Genomic DNA, 17,480 nt, shown 5'->3' with positions numbered 1-17,480 from the left:
TAACCACCCGATTCCCCAAAGCATGAACCTGATAAACCTTTGCATGTCTAAAAAAAAGGGACAAAGAAGATATAAAAGTTTGGGGATTTTTAGCCTTTCCAAATGATACTCAAGGTGACTTACGGTCTTCTTAGAATTCAGGATGAGGAAGTCCCTCTCCTAAAGAGCTTCCAATTTAAGGGGCTACCTGAGGCAATGAGAAATAAAGCAAGGAGTGTGGGATTTGAACCCTGGTTTCCTGGCTCATTGCTCTAATCGCTAAGTCACTCTGGAGGCATCGATCCACCGCAGAAAAAGATGAGGAAACCACACAGCCTGCTCAGGCTGTGACGTCAGCATGATCTATAGGCAAAAGTCAAAAGCCCCCCCCATCCATGTCTATATCTGCACACTCAAATGAGAAACAGCATTTAGTCAGAAAACAAACTGTCCTGCCGTAGTCGGCACTTATCCAAACATAAAACCAAATGCTGCCCCCAGCCCCCATCTATAGTCTTTAATTCTGCACCCCTCAGTGAAAGGAGAAAACCCACAGGCCCTTCCCTACACCAATAGCATAGTTCCCTCTAAGCTGAGTGCAGGAGCTATTTCTCATACATGTCAGAGCATCACTCACAGGTTTTACATGAGTGCTCACATACATTTTTCTTTGTGCTGTATACAGAAATGCAAAACTGACACGAAAACTGTTGGTTTAAAAAAAATTATTGCTCACACAAAAAAATTTAAAAAAAAAGTGCACACCCTAGTCATTCTCTGGAGGGAGCAATGACCAATAGCCTTCACCCCTGCACTGCTGACATGATCTCAGTGTCTCACAACCCCCCTTCTACCCAGGCCAGAGCCACTCGCTTCTGTAGCCTCATCTGTCAAATCCATTGGCTCCACCACAGCATCACCTACCCTGCATCCCTGCCACGACTGAGGTGGGTCTGCCTTCATCTAATGCCACTCTTGCAAGCTTCCTGCCACTGTCTGCAACACAGCCATCATGCACAGTGGCTGGCAGAATAACCTTCTAGGCCAGGACGCTCTGCTCACACCTGCTATAGATGCTCTGAATAGGGCAGCACACATCAGTGCAAACAAATGACACATCCGGAGACCAAAACAGAGAAGGGGGCAATGGTCACTATCGCCTGCTGCTCATAAACGCCAGAGAGCATGGGATGCTGCTCAGCTGCGGCTAGCCCATACCAACGGAGCTAGCTCCTTTAAAAGACAGGTTATGCACCGCCCCCAGCAGCGGTGGCACACAGGTTCATACTCGCTGCCTGACCAAGGGACAGGACGGCAGCCAGCACCTCAGCCGCAACCTCCGGTCGCTGCCTGCCTGCAGCTGGCCCTGCAGGACCAAGACTACTCTGACTGATCTTCCTGCCAACTCCAAGAAGTCTGGCGTGTCTCGTCTGGAAGAAGGCGAGGAGCCACATACTTTACAGATGGGTCCGATGTACGTTGCCACAGCACGTGACAAGTTTTATTTTTAGAGGAATACGTTGCTTCCCACGTATTGGCCTCAGTCCACCAATAAGTGTCATTGTTTTGGGGGGGGGGGGGGGGGATGCTTTTCAGACCAACCCAGACCCCGTGAAAGAGCCGACCCTGGTCTCTGGCTCGGAGCACTATTTTAATTTTTATTTATATTCCGCCTTTTGTGACTGGTCAGCTATTTCAAAGCAGATCACATTCAGGTACCGGAGGTGTTTCTCCATCTCCTGAGGCAATGGAGGGTGAAGCGACTCTCCCAAGGTCAAGCAGTGCCAGTGGCATTTGAACCCTGGTCTCCCTGGTTTGCAACCTGCTCCTCTAACCACAAGGCTACTCTTCCTGGATACTGAAAGGCAGAAGGGGGTCCCAGTGGCTGATGGAAGACCCTTGATTTCATCCCATCCAGAAGTGCAAAACAGCCAACACCATCCTTCCTGCAGGAAGGCTGGAAAAAAAACCAAAACATACTACTTTGTTTTTTTATGTTTACATGTTGCAATAAGAGACTCTTCTTTTGGTGTTGACATTGTGTCTCCTTCGTGAGTTTTCCTGGGCTTTGTGGTGTGTGTTTTGGAGTGCGAACACATAAAAAATGTAAGCCCTGACACAGTCTACTTATGAGCGGAATGAACAGGGCAGAGGCAGGAAGCCATGCGCGTGGATAGTGTGGAGAGACGCTTGTGCGGCAGGCAGCGTCCAGCACCACCACAAACGCCATGACGTTCTGCAGCCATCGCACTACTGTCTCTACACAAGCCGCCAAAAGCGGTGCTAAAAAAAAAAAAACCAACCACACCACACTTACCCAGTTCTTTTCCAACAGAATCACAAAGAAAAAAAGAAAAACAAAACCAAACAAAAAATATATGGACTGGTGCTGCCCATGATTTTCCATAGGAGGAAAAGGAAAACAAAAAAAATGCATCTTTCCTCCTATCGCAGGGCTTCTCAAACCTGTTCTGGGGACCCTGCAGCCACTCGGGTTTTCAGGCTATCCACAAGAAATTTGCATGAGATAAATTTGCTTATCTTGGAGACTCAGTACATGCAATTTATCGTGGATATCCCGAAAACTGACTGGCTGCGGAGTCCCCATAACAGGTTTGGGAAGTCCTGTCCTATAGGAAACCATGGGAGCGAAGCAGGCAAAGGAGAGGCCAGCTAAGCTATTTGCTGCAGAAGCCCCCGGAAGGTGAAGAGAAGCTGCGGGTGGCAAAGAGCTTGCTAATGAAAAGTAAAAGGTGTACCCCACCTCCTGCTTTTACTGAATATCTTCATTCAGACCTTGTGAATAACTCTGAGATTTCTATTTCAGTTTTAAACCCCACCTTTCCAGTCAAAAAGGCCATGAAAAGTGACAAGCAGTGAATCCAAATGAATCAATTACAAATCAATATATCATCAGAATATTACCAATATAAATATAAATGTAATAACAATCTAACAAGAATATATGCAACATTATGAATTCAGAAAGATTTTTCATTGAAAGGCAAGCTCAAACCATATTTAGATTAGAGGAATGGCTTAATTGGAGGTATATTATATTCTAATCTAACCTAAAAACTACCATCAATCCTAACCTATCCCAAATCCCCCCCTCTCACAGACAAGTTGGGAAACAATTGCAATGCAAACCAATAACTAACCAGATAGCCAAACCACAAGGAGGCATAAGCTGCTAGGGAGAAAGAAAGACAGAACAGTTATGTGGTAATAAGGGTATTCTATAGAACAGGATTTCCCAACCAGCTGTGCCTTCAGGCCGGGTCAGGGGTGCCATGGAAAAAAAAAAAAGTCACCTCAGCTTGATGCTCAGCTCTAAGTCAGCACCTGGCCTCTGCCCTTAGCACCTCGAGACACATCATGCAGGCTCCGTCTTCCTAGCTACAGCATGAGCAGCTCTGGCAGCCATGGGTAACTCACCGAGCCGGTTGCCCACATCATACAGACTTCTCCTCCACCGTATACAGCGTGAACTGGCCTACTGTGACAAGCTCATCTGTCTGTCTGCGCCCTCTCTTCCTTTGCTTTAAAATGGGGGGGGGGGGGGGGGGGGAAGACTGGAGGGGGCTCTGAAGCGCTTCCCTAATCGTGCCTTAGGCCATATGAGTCCTCTGCATGTCCACACTGCCTGCCCCACAACATTTTTGTTGATCTAGGTGTGCCTTGGGCTGTAGAAAATACACGGGCAGATGTGGGCATACCACATCTGACGTGATGCCAGTAAAGGCATGCTTCATGTGTAAACAGTTTATTCAATGTTTGCAATTGTAAGCAAAAAAAAAAAAAGGCTGTATGTGTATGTATTAAAAGGTTCCCAAGGCATCAAACCATATTGCCAAAAGGAGGAATAAATGATTAACATTTCCCCTTTAAGGAACAAGGAAGAGCTATTCCTATACGTGTGTCAATTTCACAGGCCATCTTTTTCAGCCACTTGGCCTGCCAATTCTTCCAGGAAAGGAGTTTACCCATCGACTTAAGCAATGGATTTATTTATAGTACCTATCTACGCTGCATATATATATAGTCACAAGAAATAGATTATAGATGCAGTTAACGCTCAAACAAGATATGGAAACTGTTCCTTTCAATTTCAGCTTGAAACGATATAACCCATTCTTAAATTCAAATACTCCCCTGGGCTGCAGGCAGGAACTGTTGTTTAGTAAACTCTCAAATTTGGCTACAGGTCTTTAATTCTGAAGGTTAGGACATTTAATTCTATTAATTCTGGCCATGCAGAATATTTTTTAAAAGCTTCTGTGCCACAAGAGGGGAATTCAATGTCTATTTGCGAGCACAGCGTGAAAACCAAAGCGCAGCCACCATTTCCCCTTTAAAAACGACGGCAGATATTCAGAAAACCCGCTAGCCCTGCTGCTCGCCTCCTAGGGTGGGGGAAGCAAACTCCACTTCCGCAAGCAAAAACAAAACTGAACGGACCAGGTTATCTGGTTCATGCAAAATCATTTGTTCTTTTCAGAAGTAATGAAGTTATTTGTGGCGTACTAATCCAGCTCATACAGGTAATAAATAAATAAATATATATCTCCCAGACACACATGAAAATAAGAGGGTTATGCTCAAATAGAAATCATTCATGAAAAATGGGTTTTACAAGTTTCTACTAAAGGTATTCTGGCAACAGGGAGCTCACGCACGCTGCCAGGACACGTGGATTTCAATGCGCGGACAGGCCTCTGTGCCGAGGTTACACGACTCAGTATGGGGTTGTACAGTTCTGGGTTTCTTTATCATCTCTCAAGGAACCTGTTGACTGGACTCTCCACCACATACTAAGCTAGATGCTGGGTTTCAGTTTTCCTGCTGTGGCGTTTGGACTAATGAATAGAACAATCAGTATTTTTAGATCACTTTTCAGTCAAACGGAATCCCAACACACGCAGCCACCTCTGGGGGGTGAAAGGCCAGGCAGCTCAGTCCCATCAGAAAATTGCAAGGAAATGTCCAAAAAAAAAAGGGGGAAAGCAAGCGAGAGCACTGTTGTCATGGTCCTGTTGCAGCTGATATTCAATTAATCCACAGGAGAAGGCCCAACAATGACGACTTGCTTTACCTCAGCCTGTGCCAGTTCCGCACAAGAGAACGGTGGTAACGTTGGGTCTCCATTGCAAGTGAGTGAATGCAAGGGTGCGTGAATGTGTGCACACGTTTGCATGTGTGTCAAATTTAGTCCACGGGGAGACCAGGCTGCGACTGCGAAGAACCGACGACACAAGCTGCACAATTGGTGCATCACTGAATGAAATACCAGTCTGATAAGTGAAATGGTTTAAGTGTATTTCCCCGTTTCTGAACAGTGCCCCGACTTCCTAGATAGGGGGTGGTGGGAGAAGAGGCGCCAGGTGGAAGAGCACAACCTTACACCCCCACCCCTGTAACCGCTGCTCATGCAAAAATAGGATTATCTACCTGCATTTCCACCCTCTCTCTCTGGAAACTTGTCTGGACTTGTCAACCTCCCGGTTTAACCTGTTATACATGTTGGTTTCTAAATACAGGATCTAACATTCTTGTGAGAACAAAGAAAAATAAAACCCGATTTATGCAAGCAATGGAAACGTAAAGCCCATGTGCAGTCAGGTCAGAAGGCCTCCAGGACACAAGTGTCAGAGAGAGTTAGTCTGCCCGAGAAAAAAAAAAAGCAAACCATCAATTCTGGAGCCACCCCAGTGAACAAGAGCAGGCTTCAGAGAAAATGTAAGCAGCCCTGGGTTATGGAAGCCCAGGTCAGCCCCTGTCTCAGTGACCTGCAAACCATACGCACAAAGTATTTGGTTTAATTAGTTTTCCTACTGTGAAAAGCTCTTAGGATTTACACTTTAAAAAAAATAAAATAAAAAAATGAATAGCCTCTAACTGCATTTTCTGAATAGCAAGATTCTTTTGTTCCTGTTCATGACATCAGAGCTCTTGGCAGCTCCCAGAGACTGGCGATGCAACTATACACCCTTAACCCATACCTCCATAGTGCACCAAAAGAGTCATGTTAAATGCTTATATTGCCTCTCAGCTACTACCGGTAATGTGCAATGCTGTCTAAATCTATAGCATTAGATTTTATTGTTTCTTTTTATACAACATCCCTCATGGTCTTTCCACAGTAAAAAAAAAAAAAAACAACACAACCCCACACTCAAACTTTATCAGAGTTCCCCCAGCCAAGAGAGAGACCCACCTATCTCCATCTCGATAAAAGCAGCTTCATCAGGCAGCGCTCGGGGGATCACCCCGGGGTCGCTAAAGCTCGTCCGCAGGAGAGTCGCCAGGGCAAACAGGAAGAGGACCACAGCAAAGACGGGGATGGCCGGGGACAGGTGCACAGCGAGGTAACGACACCTGAAAGAAGACAAAAAAAAAAGACAGTCAGCACCCCCTCAAGATCAACACAGAAGCTGCGAAAACATCAGAGAAATGAAGCCAACATCTGCCAGGACTGCCGAAACTGCCGACAGACCTGACCTCAAAGATGTGGCCCCCGAAGCTCTTCGGCAGGGCCAGGACTGTCATTTCTTCCAGAGGCGGCACTTCCCTACTGGGCATCTGGGACACACTGCCACCATCCCTAACCGGTCAACTTCAAATAAACCTTCAGTTGAGTCGTCCTACATGCCAGGTTGAAACCTGAACGTATTCTATTTTCAAAACTTTTTAATGCAGCAATATGAATTTAAAAAAAAAAAATGCTTTAGACCAGTCAATCAATAGTTAAAACAATCATGGCGATTGCCCCTTTAGATTCTGGCTTTAAATTTCATTTCAGAGAAGAAATTAAGATGTCACTTTCAGAAATTCTAGACATCTATTTAGTCTTCTCCCAGCCCTTCCCCCAATTATGTACCAAGTATATCAAGGTGCACTGTCCTGACCACAACACACAGATTCAGGGAAGCAGATTTAAAATTAAAAACAACCCCCCCCCCCCCAAAAAAAACAAAACAAAACAGGAAGCATAGGTAGGATAAAAGATGTAGAAAAAAAAAAGTGTAAGAAAGTAAATCTTTTCAGCCAAAATATAGAGGTGATGTAGGAAGAAGCCTCAATGCAGCAGCGGGGATTCCCTTCCCCTGCCTTAAAAAAAAAAAAAAAAAAGAAGAAACGGAAGACAGCTATTTTGCTGACTCTCCCTGATACTGCCACTTTCCAGCCACGTGAATAAGAGCTGCCATTAATTACAACGCAAGGCAATGCAGGTCAGCTTGGTGACATCCCTGTAATATGGCCCTACTGACACAACTGCACACCTTCAAAAGTAACAAATGCAGCAGGATGTGACTTGGGCAATTCAAGGGAGGGTGTGGGGTTGCCCTGTATAGTCAGTAGGCTCCCAGGATTTTTCACTAGGTTTAGAACTCCTGGTCAGGGCAGAGCTGTCGAAAATGGAGTGAGCTGGAGGGGGAAGTGGGGGAGGCTTGAGCGAGCCACTACATGCAGCACTAAATCAACGTCATAATAAATCAAGTCAAAATCTTTTTTTTTTTTTTTTAGCTGCATTAAATTCTCAAGGGCGAATATCTCAGGAGATTCCTCCATTTACGTCACTCCTGAATTCAGCAGTAAAATAATTATGTGGCACTCTAAAGGCCCGATGCCCCTAAGGATTTTCTTCCATGCTGTATCTTTGAGAGAAAAAAAAAAAGGCATAGCAAGTCAAGAATCACCAGATGACTCTGTGTCTAAGAAAGCTCAAGCTAATCGTGGTTCTAGCCCACTGCAGGGCTGGAAATGCAATCCTGTTGCTCCCTTGAAGAAATACATATCTAAACTACATTTCCATGCATGCAATGGGGCAAAACCCAGGACCGGCTCAGTCTGTGCTAAGCAACATGGAGCCCGTGCACCTCTATCGCCAGCAAGGCAGCACCCGCTAGGAACAGAAACCCCGCTCATGGATTACGTTCCTTCAAACCAAACTCGTTCCAGTTACGAGTTTCCAAAACAATGCAAACAGATAGCTAAACTTATTAAGAGTCCAACGTATTAAGAATCTTCTAATCAAGACTGCTTTTAAAAAACGCATGTTCTGAGGGAAAGCCGATTTCTCACCAGGCTGAGGGCAAAATCTGGATCCCCAGCATCTGCAAGTATCCTGAGAGAAGGAAATTTATCCCACTTACCTTACAGTTTAAATAAATAAAGACATTGCCAGCAAAATAAAAGCTGGAGGTGGGAACCTTAAAGCATCGCTGCTTCTTTTTCACAGTATAAATTCATTGTGCCACGAACAGGAGGAAATAATAAAACAGAGGAGCCACTTTTCCTAAAGCAATCACGTTTAGAAAGCTCTCCGTTACCCACCCCCATCCCCCCAAAAGCCACTGAAAATAAGCAAAAAAAAAAAAAAAAGAGAGACTATGGTTTACATTTAATTAACATGGAGCAAAAAAATAAAAAAAAAAAAGGCCAGTGGCACCAGGATTCCTCTCCCTAATATCTTAAACCCAAGAGTTTTGAAAGAAAAGGTCTTATTCCTAGTTCTTCTTCCTATTTTTTTCTTTTCACATTTTGTTCCTTATATTTTTGTTACTGTTTGGAACCCAAAGCACAGACCTTGGATGTTACCTCTTGTATAACTCACAGCCCTGCCTCCTGTGTGTTAAACATCTCCTCTGCTGTGGTTATTCTGGAGTGGTGCTTTATTTTGCTTTAGGTACATAGGGTCACTACTAGCCCAGGTTTCTAACTACCAGCACCCGTATTTTCAGAGAACTTGGTAGCACTGGGGGGGGGGGGAAATTCAGGGCCAGCTTGGTTGGCAGCTCCAAGGGAAACACCGGGCACTGCAAGGGGCGAGGCAGGGAATGCCGGTCACTGTGCGATGGAAGCACTTACCGCCTGGAAGTAGGGCCCAGGGTCTCAAGTTTCTGGAAGGCGTCCTGGGTGTGTGGCCCCCATCCCAGGGCTCTCGCTGCAATGAATTGGCCGAGAGAGTCGACGGCGGACAAGAAGCGTTCAGCAAAACCCTGGCCAGTAGTGAATAAGAGTTCCATGGCGCTGCAGCCCAGTGGAGCATGGGCCCTGACTGAGCTGGAAGCCCAGAAGGAGCAAGAGGAAACTGCCAGACCGGGGGGAACCCCTGGAACTAGTGTGTTCTTCCTGCTGGCTAAAAACAGTTTCTCCTCCCCCCCCCCCCCCAACGTCCCTGATGGTGCTATTGCTTTAATAATGATCTGAAGAGCTTCCAGCTTTGCTTAGACGCCATCCTGAACCCTTCGTCTCTCTGTGTGTGGCCAGCATGACCAGGGCTCAAGGGAGCCTCAGCACAGCACCCCCCGCCGGGGGCCTGTCTGCCTGTAACACCATCACAGCTCTCTCCCTGCCATCCACAGGGACCTCCCCGGGACTTCCTAATGCACTTCCTGTCCTGACATCCAGATTTTTCTGGGAGGAAGAACCAACCCCCCACCCAGAGAAACATTTAGAGCAGAAAAAAAAAAGGAAACGGGAAAAAGCAAGGCACAGGTTAATGTAGTTGGGGGGGGACAAGAGAGAGGGGGCCCTCCAGTTAGGCCACTTCTAAGGATATATTCATGAGCAGACTCCAAGATCAAGAGGAAGACAAAATATACAGCTTCTGCTGGAACCTGAGATTCTGAGTCCTGCTGGCCAAGCGCCACCCCCCCCCAACACAAAGCTTCTTTCTCAAGCCACCCTGCCCACCGGGATGGAACGTCCATTTCTGCCGTGCACAATCCACATCTCAGCTCGCCCACTATCCCCACCACTTGGCAGGGAGCATTACCTTCCCCTCCCCATCACAGCCCCTGACCCTACATCCTGCGCTGCCCGGAGGCTTGCCAACTCTCGAGGATCGTCCTGGAGTCTCCAGAAACTTATAGGGCTGCCTCCGGGACACTGCCGCAAGCCGTGCTGGACACCACATGCAGGGAATTCTCAAAAAAAAAACAAAAACCCTCAGGACTGGGGAATCAGCTTCCTCTTCATTTCATGTTTTCCTGAAGATTGGCATCCAGGCAGGGTTTGCAACGACAAGGTGCAAGGAGAAAGTCACGAGCCAAAAACAAAAAAAAAAAAACAAAAAACCACACACTCCTTTACCAAAGGAGAACCAGCTTTTCTAATAAATACAGTAACAATTATTTAGCTATTCTTATGTCTGGCATGGCATCTGGATGGCCCCGACATTTCATAGTTTCCTATGCCTAATTTTTCTTTAAGATTTTTTTTTTTTTTTTTTAAAGAACACTCACATCGGGTAAACATTCATTATTAAGATATCAAACAAACCCCATCAACCTTTCAAAAATAAAGCAACCCATTGCCATGCAAGGAGCTGGGTTCCGTTCTGCTCAGGGCTTCCCATTCCTCGGTCAGCCAGAAAGACTGCAAAAGGCAGTGTTCCCAGATCCCTGGAGAGCGAGCTAGGGGTGGGGGGGAGAGAGAGAGTCTCAGGTTATTACACAAATGGAGACACTCGGTAGCCAGATTTAGGGTCTGGGCTTGCAAGATTCTGGAAGGAACCCTGGGGCTTGAGCGGTGGCCAAGGACGGACATCAAGAAACTGAGCCGGGAGGAGGGTTATAAAACAAGGACCCCCACGGTAGTTGCGAAGGAAGGCTTATGGTACCAAGAGAGGCTGGTTGCAATTGAGCTTTTTAAAAGCCCAGAGAAGCAGGAGAATACCGCCAGGCAAAAAAAAAACAAAACAAAAAACATTGTCATGCTATTATTAATGCTTCAGCATTGCTCTGTTTGTGTAGCATGCTTGAATTTTACTTATGCATAAAAATCTGCCACGCACAGGTGTTTGTTTTGTATTGGGGACCATTGAGAGAACTTCTCTCGCCATCAATAGCCATGTTTAAAAGGCGCTAGTCGTGTGATGAAACCTCCAGGACTAGATCCAAGCAGAGCTGGCAATCTTAACCACCTTATCATCCTCTACCCAGACTCTCTGCATCACTGGGGCCCAGCTCTCTCCCCCCCCCCCACTGCTTAATCGACCCAAGCTCATCTTCTGTCCGTTCTCTCTCTCCCCCCCCCCCCCCCCCCCCCCCCCCCCAACTCCTCCACATCCAGCACAGTCCTTCTCATTAAAAAACACTGACCAGCCAAACCCACCTGCACTCCCTCTCCTCCCCAAAAGAGCAAACACTCTGATAAGCACATTAGGGTACTGATATGGTTCTCAAAACACAGGCCTTTTTATTCCACACTTCAGTTCTGGAGCACTTCAAGCTGCCTTTGCTATCTGGGTGCAGTCACCCTGTGGAACAACTCCAGAATCAAGAGGTGGAAAGCTTTCTGTGTGTGTTCAGACTTCATCCCGGCGTCAGCTTCAAACCACCACATGTACCCATTTAATCTAGAGTTCGTTACTCCTGGAATGATTAGTTCAGGAGTAAAACTACCACCCTGATAAGCATTAATTATTCCAAAAAGAATACGGGACGCAGTGTCTCCTCTCTTTGTAGTGTGAACACAAGCAGCAAATGAGGACTCATTCCTTGATTAGAGAGGAAAAAGGCGCCATGCATGCGTGTACATGTAAACAGTACAAGGAGAGAAGGTCACAAAACAGGTTTTTTTCTACCAGGACATAGCAGGAAAATGACAACCCAAGTTCTACCTCATTTTATGTAAGGTAACCCTATAGGGTAACCCACCACCCCAGAGTAGGTGATTAAGGATGAATATTTGTTGTTGCCAAACAAGTGAAATATCTCTGGTTTGCACGGAGCAAGGAAAACCAGGTTTGGTTGACATGTTCCAGTAACGTGCATTTATTAATGGCGCTGAGACACGTCAGGCTGCACGAATCGATGTTGTAACCGTAACCACTGCCATCACAAAACACTGACGGCACTACACGGGCACATTACACAACCAGCCCCGTGAAGTGCTTTGCTTCGTTAGCCGAAAGCTGAAGCCAGTCAACACGAACAGGCCGGTCACCCGGCAAGACTCGTTATCCAACCAAACGTTTCAAAGTGGGGAGAAAAAAAAATATTCAGGGTGTGCTAAACACATTTTATATCATTTCTCCACAGGCAATTTCAAATTCTCCTGCTCTCTCATTTTAATCTAGAATGGGAAGTACTCAGCCTTATACATTATAAGAGAGTGGAATACTTACTGGGATGGCCAGACAGCGTGACTGGGGGCGTTTTAAGTCAGTCAGCTTTGATTTAGGGGGGGGGGGGGTGGAAAACCCCAAAATGGGGAAACCAAGAAAACTTTAAAATGCTATATCAAAGCAGAGTGATAGCAACCATGGAGCACGTATACGAAAAGGACTCATTTTTACCCAAAAGAAAAACCTGGAATTTTGGCATAACGTATCCTGGAGAAAAGGTAACCAGCTGATATTGCTAGGTTTTGCTGCAAAGTGCTTACTGGTTTTGGATTGTCTCGCTCTCCCCCCCTTAGAAAGTCGCACCGCACTCAATGGACACTTTGCCCACATCAAAGATGACCCCTCCCCCCCCCCCCCCCCCATTCACTCAAACACCTCCTTTCGGCAGGGCTCTAGCCTGTCCTCGCTTTCTACGATTTCACCGTCACCTGAAAGCAGCGTGTGTGTGTGTGTGCGCATGCGTGGGAGAAGACACTTAATCCCATGAAGCGTTCTATCCGCAAGGCAGCGCCAGACACTTATCGGAGAAATCCGGGCTGGGAGCACGGCTCGCGGAAAGCTAGCATCATCTGGGTGCGAGAACTCACTCAAAGGCGAAGAAGAGCGAGCAGGTGCCCAGGATCAGTATCAGCGTCAAGTAGAAGATGCCCTTCTGCCTGGCCATCATGATCCTGCCATCGCAGCAGAAGGAGTTCTTGCCGGGCAGCTTCTCCCACTTCCTCGTCACCTTCCTCCTCACCATCATGACCGACATGGCTCCAGCCCTTGCAGTGTCCAAATCCGGCCCACACGAGAGGTCCTCCCCTCACAAGGGGGCTGCTATGCCAGGAAATCCAGGCCTCTGCTCCAGCAGGTCAGTTACGCAAAGCATCTTCCAGCCCTTAAAAGGAAACAAAAAAAAAGAAGATGAGGGCCCATGAAAACTCCTACATGCGTTTTCTAGTCCCCCACCTCCTCCCCAATAGCCCAGTGCTTGCACTCTCTCCACTCCCTTCCCATCTCTACTCCTATCAACTCTGTCCCAGATATTTGTCAATTCTCTCCCCCCCCCCCCCCCCCCCATCTCCACCCAATCCGAACAACCTTGCTATCTTTCCCTCTGCCACCATCTGCCTGCTTCTCTCTGGTTCCGCGGCCCTCTTTTCCAGGCCGCCCAGCACCGTGGCTCCATCCAGTCCCGCAGCTCTCTGGTTTCCTGTGGTCCTGCTGACAAGCCCCGTGCCTGCTAATCTTTCAGCGGCACATAAAACGGGCACGAGCGCATACATGCATTAATTTGGAATTCACGTGCACGCACGTATGCACGCAACTCTGAACTTACATGCACCCGCCTAGCTCGGCGAATATGCATCTTACTTCCAAGCTATCTGGTCAATTTTAAAAGCCTTGCATGCGCCAAAACTGGGAGAGGGCAAACCTTAAGTTACCTTGGTTTAAATGGCCCGCAGTATTTATTAGTTAAATTGGCGTGGCATGAGCCTGTGCACTCTCTCAAGGGGCTTGGCTGGAATCGCCTTTCAGCTGTAAAATTTAGATCCGGCCGTGGTTCAGAACAAACTTTCACATCTGGGGCACCACAGCTTTGGATTAAAGCTCGCTGGTTTCCTTTTACGAGCTTGGGTGAGGGGGAGCTGGGAATGAGAAGATTGGAAGCATGGTGTGGGGCTGGCTTTTTTTTGGTCTAATCGTATATGTATAATATGGGATTTTCATGAGATTTTATTGTGTATGCTACTTTTGTTAACCCCTTTTATTGCACTTTACTGGTTATGCGGTATTTACATTTTTTTTTAAAATAAATAACATATCTTCAATCCAGCAGGTTTCAAGGCTTTTTTTTTTTTTAAGCTAGACAGAGGTCCTGTCAAACTGATCAAGTTGAATGGGTGACCAGAGATTTAGACTTGAGGCAAGCACTGGATGCGATTTATTGATATTAATAAGGATTTGGATATTGTCCAGCACAGAGGCTCATAAATAAACTAATCATAGCCCCAAAACAACTGGGTTAGAAAACTGGTTGGTTAACAGACAAAGAAAGGAGTGATCATCAGTGGAGAGCCTCAGAGATCAGCCCAGCGCCTGGTTCTGTTCAATATCTCCATTAGAATATAAGACGCGCCATGCTGGGTCAGACCAAAGGTCCTTCAAATCCAGCATCTTGTCTCCAAAGTGAACAATCTGGGTCAGAAGCACCCTGCAGGATCCCAAACAGTAGATTTAATCCTTACTGCTCATTTCTAGGGATAAGCAGTGGCTCTCCCAAGTCTACCTGGCTAATATTAGTTTATTGTCTTTTCCATCAGATACAAAACCCTCTTTTAAAGCCAACCACGCTAGATGCCTTGACCATATCCTCTGGAACCAAAATCACACAACTTGATTGTGCACAGAGTGAAAAAATACTCTCCCCAATGTTTTAAATCTGCTGCCTGTTAGTTTCATGGAGAGTTCCCTAATCTTAGGGCCACCTGTAAGCGTAAATACCTGTTCCCTATTCCACCTCACTCATGATTTCATAAATCTCAATCATCTCTTCTCCAAGCTTTTCTTTCTAGGGGAGCCGATCCAACCCATCTACCATTTTGGTTGCCCTTCTCCGTACCTTTTCTAGATCTGCTATATTTTTTTGTGCATTATTAATACCTTTCAGGTATTTGAATGTCTCAATCCTATCCCCCATCTCTCATTTCCTCTTGGGCAGATATATTTAGGTCCTTAAGTCTTATCCTTCAGGGCTCCATTTTGGAAGCTCTTCTCTAGACTGCCTGTGGCTTGCCTAGATCCCTCCTGGAGGTGAACCTGGCAGAAATGGACCCAAGGCTCCAGACGAGACCTTACCAAAGATTAACACAGAGGCATCATCACCTTTAATCTAAAGATCATACTTCTCCCTGTGCACCTTAACATCTCTCTGGCGCTGGCCACTGCCAGATAAGCCTTCCCTGAGATTGTTCTCTTCTTTGGTGCACATCAGTAAAATACTCTTGGATTTCTGCACCCTTTTTCCACATTGGCAACTAGGATTCAATCCCTTGATCGCTCAGTTCTCATAGCTCCCTCCTCACTCTGCTGCTAGCCTTTAGTATCATCTGCTAAAAGACAAGCCTTGCCTACTAACCCCCCTGTAATATCACTTTGTGAGTCTCTGTAAAGGGATTAAGGTACTTTTATCTTGCAAATATTTCTCCCAGTGGAGAAAGGTAAAATATTGGCATGCTCTGTCCTGGGACCTGTGCCATTTAAACATTCATACATGACCTAGAAATGCAGGCAACGAATGAAGCGATCCAATATTATTCAAAGCTGTTAAAACACAAAGTGAGGAGTTGCAGGAAGACCTTGCTTGACTGGGCATCATCTACACGGCAGACTAAATTTAATGTGAACTAGAACATAATAAAAAAAATAATCCTAGTTATAGGTACACAATGCTGGATTTCATAGTAAGAGTCACCATCCAGGAAAAGGATCTCAGAATCCCTGTAGGCCATACACCGAAATCCTCTGCTCAGCGTGCGCTAGCCATCCAAAAAAAAAAAAAAGCAAATAGGATGTTAGGAATTATTTGGAAAGGAAAGAGAATAAAATGGAGAAAACCATAGTGTATATGCATTGATCCATGGTGCAACCACATCGAGTACTGTATTGGAGTTCTGGTTACCCCATTTCAAAGCAGCAAGCATTTTTTTTTTTTTTTTTTTTTTAGAGAAAAGGAAACTCTCCATAAAGGAAGTAGATTCAAGAGTAATATTTGAAAATATTTGAGTCAGCTTGTTAGCTCCGTGGCATGAGAAGAGACCTGGATTGAATTCCCAGCTCAGATCTGCTCTACAGGTCGGCTGAGGATGCTGCAGAGGCAGCACTCACAGCTCCTAGTGGGGAGGAGGTGGTAGTCATTGTGCAATGGTGACCTCTAGTGGTTGGATTTGGAGCCTACACGTGCAGGACTCCAGAACGATCCTGCCCAAGGCCTGTCACTGCAATGACTGGACTGATGTAAGCTGGGAGCAGCAGAATCAAAAAGTCCCTGCACAGTTATGAATGAAGCCACATAGTGCCAGATTCTGGCCTTGGTTCTGACTAATCGGGAGGAAACGGCTAGCTCAAAATAAAAAAAAAAATAAAAAATTGTTCACAGAGAAGAAGGTGGTGGATGCTTGGAACTGCCTCTCAGTTAAAGCGGTCAAGGCAAAAGACAGCAGAATTCAAGAAAGCAAGAGGTAAACACAGAGGATCCAAAGCCGTGAAAAAGTGAAGGCAAAGACTGAGATCAAATGTGTTCTGTGGCATTTTAAAAGGAAAGAAATTAGGCCTTTGGGTCCCCATTTACCATCACAGTCTGTGCTTCTATTTGTGAGAGGCAGTAAATGTGGAAAGCTCCTATAAAACAAAAAAATGTAACCACTCCCACGACTGGGAACCTAATGAATCAGGACCCTGCTGCTCTGCTTCTTACTACAGCCCAGGGCAGACATCACAACCAGAGGCGTAACCTAGGAACGCCACACAAAACGCTGAAGAGCACACTCGGGGAGAAGGAGGGGCTTAAGGTAACTGTCACTGCACAGCTTTATTATAAAATTATGAATAATAATGTAAGAAGAGGAAAAGCAGGAGCCAACAAACAGGAAGTGGCTATTTCAAGCCGAGCAGTGCTGCTCCTTTATGTTGGGAAGCTTTTTGGGTGGGTGCACATGAAGGGAGGGGGGGGGGGGGGGGGGGAAGAGGGGTTTAATCTGGACTGAAATGCAGTAGATAAGTTTTTGGAGAGTAGAATGGTACACGAGCGGGCATCTTCCTCCTGATGGGGCAAGCCTGGCAGCACTTCATAATGTAGGTAAACAGTGAGTCTCGGTTAGAGAGAGGCTTAGGAGAAAACGGATCTGAGAAAGAGACTCTCTCTCTCTCCATAGCCAAGTGAGAGGGTGCCTGGCAAGGGCAGGGATGCCCCCACTGACCTGACCACACATACGTGCAGACAAACAATGGCAGACCCAATTGCATAACCATGCAGGGCCCTGCTCGATAAGAGGACACTTCCCGTTCACAGCCGCAGGAAAAGTTATCATTAAAGGCCCAACTTGCTAAGGGCTTTTCTCCCATTCTGTATGAGGAAGGGGGGAAGCTTAGTCAATCTGGCCTTAAAAACGAGGCCCACCTTAGACTCTACAAAAAGATTTAAAAAAAAAAAAAAGAATTCTTGACCCAAAAGAGAGACTGATCCAAATTCACAAAGGTTACAGATAGGAGAGAGAGCAGAGCAAGCGAGGAAGAAACTGCTCGTTTCAAAGAAAGCAGTATACAGTTAGGCTTATGCTGCTTCCTTTCAAACTAAGGGAGAGAGCTCCCTGGGCAAGCAATA

At 46.1% G+C, this 17,480-nt stretch overlaps 1 protein-coding gene across 4 annotated transcripts in view; it reads right to left on the bottom strand.

The window, feature by feature from the left end:
• Nucleotides 1-17,480, bottom strand: part of ZDHHC9 (zinc finger DHHC-type containing 9) — a 54,663-nt gene that overhangs the window by 31,740 nt on the left and 5,443 nt on the right. For all 4 annotated transcript variants that reach the window (XM_029607415.1, XM_029607413.1, XM_029607414.1 and 1 more), the window contains exons 2-3: nt 12,703-12,995; nt 6,197-6,357 (exon numbers count right to left, since the gene is read on the bottom strand). In XM_029607415.1, coding sequence (XP_029463275.1) covers nt 6,197-6,357; nt 12,703-12,869 — 328 coding nt within the window. In that variant the 5' untranslated portion in view covers nt 12,870-12,995. The remainder of the gene's footprint in view (nt 1-6,196; nt 6,358-12,702; nt 12,996-17,480) is intronic.

The sequence above is a fragment of the Rhinatrema bivittatum genome, chromosome 6 (assembly GCF_901001135.1).
Source record: "Rhinatrema bivittatum chromosome 6, aRhiBiv1.1, whole genome shotgun sequence".
In the NCBI taxonomy this organism is placed as follows: domain Eukaryota; kingdom Metazoa; phylum Chordata; class Amphibia; order Gymnophiona; family Rhinatrematidae; genus Rhinatrema; species Rhinatrema bivittatum.
The sequence above is the reverse complement of the archived record's forward strand: the minus strand, read 5'-3'. Positions and strand labels throughout refer to the sequence as shown.